At 36.1% G+C, this 5,375-nt stretch overlaps 1 protein-coding gene across 1 annotated transcript; it reads right to left on the bottom strand.

Moving 5' to 3' along the window:
- Positions 1-3,771: 3,771 nt before the first annotated feature.
- LOC117680700 (neuropeptide Y receptor type 5) lies at positions 3,772-5,293 on the bottom strand. Its single transcript, XM_034443020.2, has one exon. It carries the CDS (start codon positions 5,195-5,197, stop codon positions 3,908-3,910), a length of 1,290 nt encoding a protein of 429 aa, XP_034298911.2. The 5' UTR covers positions 5,198-5,293; the 3' UTR covers positions 3,772-3,907.
- Positions 5,294-5,375: the final 82 nt, after the last annotated feature.

The following is a 5,375-nucleotide window of genomic DNA, read 5'->3' as shown; positions in this document are numbered from 1 at the left end:
TATATCTTGTTGACTTGTTTACTATGTATAGGGTTAAACGGTCATCCGACGCCTACATGAAGTGTCCAGATCAGAGGGGATGCAATAGAGAATCTAGATTCTGTAAACCAACTTTAATTCGCGTGCGAGAAATTTTCGCAAGGTTCGCGAGAGCCTTATCGTCGCGAATATTTCTCGCCGCGAACCAGTCGTTGTCGTATGGTTTTTATAACAACACTGGTCTAGACAAGGCTTGGTTGTGAAAATAAGTCGTAGCGAACCAGTTTATTGGAAGTAGATCGCGAAATAAAGTCGTCGCGAATAAACGTAGGTTTACAATAATGGTCATTTACCTGAATAGCTATATTGAGTGTCTTTACTGTCATCCGTAAGCTGCATTAAGCTTCAGTTATGCAACGCCTGCATTGAGCGTTTATACGGTTAAATGGCCACGCAGTGCCTGCATTGAGCTTTTATATGGTTAAACAGTCATTGCATCTGCATTGTGAGTCTATAACGCGCAGTTTAAAACATTGTTACTATTTACTAAACTTGTTGAAAGCTAATAAAATGGATGAACACAACCGACAGACTTAAATATTCTATTTAAAAACGATGGAACATGCATTGAAAATAAATTTAGACGCCATAAGGAAACTTCACGGAATATAAATATATATATATCTAATAGTTTTTAAAATTGACAACAAATTGTAATTCATTTCCCGTTATTACACTAATGGTTAGGAAAGTCAGTTAGATAAAGGTACATGTATACCCTATCCACATCTGTAAGTACTGGCGACAGTACTTAAAACTTCAAGGATTCGGGTCCATAGTCTCAGTATTGTTCCAGATCGTTTGATGCTGGTCGTTACATCTTTTGTAGGAGAGACTCGGTGCCATTGTGTTCTATTCATAACGTTATTTGTCAAAGCTAAAACTTTATAGATATGATGAGTATTTTTTACTGTCTCTCTTTTTTCTGTTTTTTAGGGTCTTCCGTTTATTTTTATTTTTTTAGGGTCTTCCTTTTATTTTTGTGTTTGTGGAATTAAGCACAATTTATATATAAATTTAAAAAACACGGAAGAATTAAGCACAATTTATATATAAATTAAAAAAACACGGAAGACTTATAGGATAACCACACATCTATTACTTATCTGTCAAATGCTAGAAAAGTTTCCATTAGAATACTCATCAGATACCTTAAGGTACTTCGATCCTCAGCCTCAAATTATTTTTTTCATCATGAAAATGTTATTTATCCTTTAAACGTTATAAAAACAAATTTACTCATGGTATACGTGCATTTTACGAAGTTATTGCAGTTTTGCCGACGATGGATATAATGGAATGAATATACAAACGGAGGCAAATTAGAGTACAGATGCATCGGAGGGTCGTATCTCTTTCCCAGCGGTAGTAAATCCCCGTGAAACCACTACGCTAAGCATTATTTAGCATGAATTCTTAAATGTGTAATATTAACACTACAAAACTAAGTACATTGTCTATATAAACTGATAAAAGGCCGGTTTATGTCACGAATAAAAATCAAAGTGCTGAAGTACTGACGGGAGTTGATTTTAGCGATTATCATTTATTTTAAAATCAATTTATCTTGCATGGCAATTAGTTTCTAGTTTTTATTTGAATTACGCACTTTTTTATGTGAATCGTGTTGTGTATATAATATTTAAAGATAGATTTCAACTACTAGTATGTAGTTATCGAAACGATTCTAAAAATTGTATGGATCCAAGCACTATTGATATCGAACTCTAGTCTCGTTTAACTAGAAGCTCGGCTGTCTCTGTTAATTAATATCCGACAAGCAAAAGATCCCCCTCTCTGCTTGTCGCAGATTTACGGGGACAGTCGAGCGTATGGTTGAACGAGACTATATTAACTCTGGCGTAGGAATACATGAGACTACAAAAATATCTAAATTGTTCGTAGTATATAAAATTTGACTATTTTCAAAGTGTTTATAGATAAGTTTCCTTGAAAAACAATGCTTCAGCATACATTACATCGATTTTTTTCTATTATTTTCAAGAACTTAGTTTTGTCAGCGGTGATGATTTGTGCTTAGGTTTCACTATCGATTTGCCAGAGTAACTGCATAGGAGAGTTGATTAAAATCAACTCACAAAAATCCGGATGATTTAAAGTTATCGAACATTGCTGATGATCGGAGATTGTTTCAAAAAAAGTATGAGCCTACAATTGTGTTTTGTTAAAAAACCTCATTATACCGGTATAACAATTAATATGTCACAAATGCAATTTTATCGCTTAGAATTAAAGTTATTATGATTGATAAGACTATAATCAGCGTTTATAATCATTATTTTTAAAAATATTGTGTAGATTTATGGACTATATTATGTAGTGCTTCAGTAATTTATACTTATAAAAAGCAGGAGGGCTTAGATACTAGTAATACATTCGTGGTAAAAAAAAAAAATGGGGGGGGGGGTGCAATCCAACCATTGATTTTTGTTAAAATTGATAATCCATATTGAATGTTAGAACAGTATGCCTACGTTGTTAACAACATAAAACAAGCAGTACGGGAAATTGCTACTTGTTTGCCGGTAAATGATCTGTTTATAAATCAGCTACTTAGTTCACTTCGAAACTGGGAAATATCCTTATAGATGATATCCTTGTTCAGATTTTTTAGATTATTCACTTGGTGTTTAGTTTGGCCCAATTTGAAACGTAACTTCGTATAAAAAATAAAATTCTTTTCAGTAAACTTGTTGGTTAAAAAAATAAGTTTTACAAATCCATTAAAATTAAAACTTTAATCTATAGTACATGTATTTGGTTTTAAGGCCGTCACTAAGTAGATTTCCCTATTCACGTTGAAATGGCAAAACGTTGAACCATGAACCATTTGCTGTCTTTTGTGAAAAAAAAGAAAGGGACAATATGCGTCGACCGACATGCGATCATAAGCGTTCGCCGCAATGATGGCGTTTTGATTTTTTTGTTATTCAAATTCAACATAATATTTCTTATATGTCAAAGAAATCGAACGATGTTTAACAAAAAAGGTTGCCGTGTGTGTGTGTGTGCGTACATACATGTATATATGTACAACGTTCTTTTTTAAAAACTTTATCCATCAAACAGAATGATGTAGCATCTATAATTAATCAAAGTACTGAAGAACTGGCGGGAGTTGATTTTGTCGATGTTTATTTATTTTAAAATCAATGATATGTTATTTTGCATGACAAGTACATGTATACGTAGTTTCTAATTTGAATTACGCATATTTTTATAATATGAATTTTTGAACTTTTTCGACTAGAATGTCGAGAAACCTCCATATGAATCATGTTAAATAATATTTAAAGATAAAATTAATTCAATCAAACTATGTATCAGTGGTAGAAATATTTCTCGAAAATTGTATGGATCCAAGCAATATTGAACTCTAGTCTCGTTCATCCAAACGCTCGGCTGACACCGTAAATCTCCGACAAGGGTTTACGGAGACAGCCGAGCGTCTAGTTGAACGAGACTATATTGAACTCTGGCGTAGGAATACATACGACTACAAAAAATATTTAAATTGTTCGTACCATTTAAAATCTGACTATTTTTAAGGTATTTGTAAATACGTTTCCTTGAAAAACAATGCTTTAGCATACATTACATCGAATTCATCAATTATTTTCAAGAACTAGGTCTTGTCAGGAGCAATGATTTGTGCTGAGGTCCAAACACTGTTTCACTTTCGGTTTGTCCGAGTGACTGCATAGGAGAGTTGATTAAAAATCAACTCCCAAAAAACAACAATGTCACAAATACGTTAAATCAGAAAGACATACACACATTCTATGTTAATTTTGTACGCTGCAGAAAACCTAATATAAGATATTTGTTGCAATTCAATATTCTACAATCACTTGGATTTGCAACAACAGGCTTTGCGAAGTTCTTTGCGCATCGCGCGATCAAACAAACCGTAGAAAAACGGATTACTGATGTTATTTACAAGATATAAGCGGTAAAGGAACAGGTAACTGGCTATTTCTCGGTCCGACAGTTCCCCCCAAAAGTGCTTATCTACGGACTCCAGTACGTTCAGTGTTATCCGTGGAATGAAAGAGAGAATGTACACCACAGTAATCATCATGAACATCCATGAACACCGATGAGTTCCGAAATGCTTCCGAACAGGTATTGTCGACTTAGAAGCTTTTTTCTGTATTTCTGAAAAACTACTTCGGAGTTTCTCGGTAGGAGTCATAGGAACGCTTAAGAAAGCTGACTTAAACGGCGAACTTGATTCTAAAGTCGCAGAGGAAGGCGAACTTGGTTCTATAATTACCGGCGATGAACTTGGCTCTATAATTTTAGGAGACGAAGGCGCGCCGTTCATGGAATCCAGAAAAGGCGAATCGAAATCGAGACTGTCTCTAAAGGGTTTACTCCTGGTTTGGACACTTCCGCTTTCTGAGGGTGGATTCCATTCTAATGAGTCGCGATCGCTGCGTTTGAAGGCGGTGGTTGCTGAACTGTATCTTCGTCTGAATTTGTGTTGCCTGTAGATAGTGCGGCCTATCAGTATATAAAGAGTAGATATAACAAGCAAGCCTCCAACGGCCGTCACGAACAGAATGGTATTGTACAGAGAAAGAGCTGCATGGTCTGCAGAGGGGCTCACCCCACATCGGTACCCCGTCAGATTAAGGTAGGGTCTGGTGATAGGGATTTCTCCATAAAACATCAGACATGGCAACGACAGGAATAAAGACAGCAAAATGACTGTTACCAGTGCGGAGTGTTTCGCCTTGATAGTCATTTGTTTTTTGAATGGTCTAACCACTTTTAAGTAGCGCTGTACTGCTATAACAACCAACATTAAGGCTGCACACAAAGTGGTCACCTGGGTCAAGAACCACAAAATCTTGCACAGTTCGTTCCCTTGGAATCGGAGTGGTAGCATATTTAGTGCTATTGCATAACCGGCCCCAACACCGCATGCGCAAAGGTCCATAACGGCAAGATGGGGAATAAAATATCGGTCATCTCGGGAACCCTTCATCCGGAAGTTGTAGATATAGATGACGATAGTGTTACCTGTTATTCCAATCAGAAGATAAAACCCGAGGACCACCGTATTCACTGTTAGCACCGCGGACTTTTCATTATTCCACTCTTCCAGTGTGTAAGATTTAGTCTCATTCATTTTAATGTGCTTCCACTGACTGTTATGTTGTTTGGTTGAGGAGGCCGGGGTTATGAATGTGTATAGGTTGTCGTTTTCCAGCGCTTTGAATTGGATTTCCGGTTAACTCGGAAATGGGAGAACAAGGCAGGCAGTTATAGTGACATGTACGATAGGCTTTTTTCTCAACATTTATGTA

Source organism: Magallana gigas, chromosome 5, assembly GCF_963853765.1.
Source record: "Magallana gigas chromosome 5, xbMagGiga1.1, whole genome shotgun sequence".
Lineage (NCBI taxonomy): Eukaryota > Metazoa > Mollusca > Bivalvia > Ostreida > Ostreidae > Magallana > Magallana gigas.
Note: the sequence above shows the minus strand (reverse complement) of the source record. Positions and strands in the feature narration are given on the sequence as shown.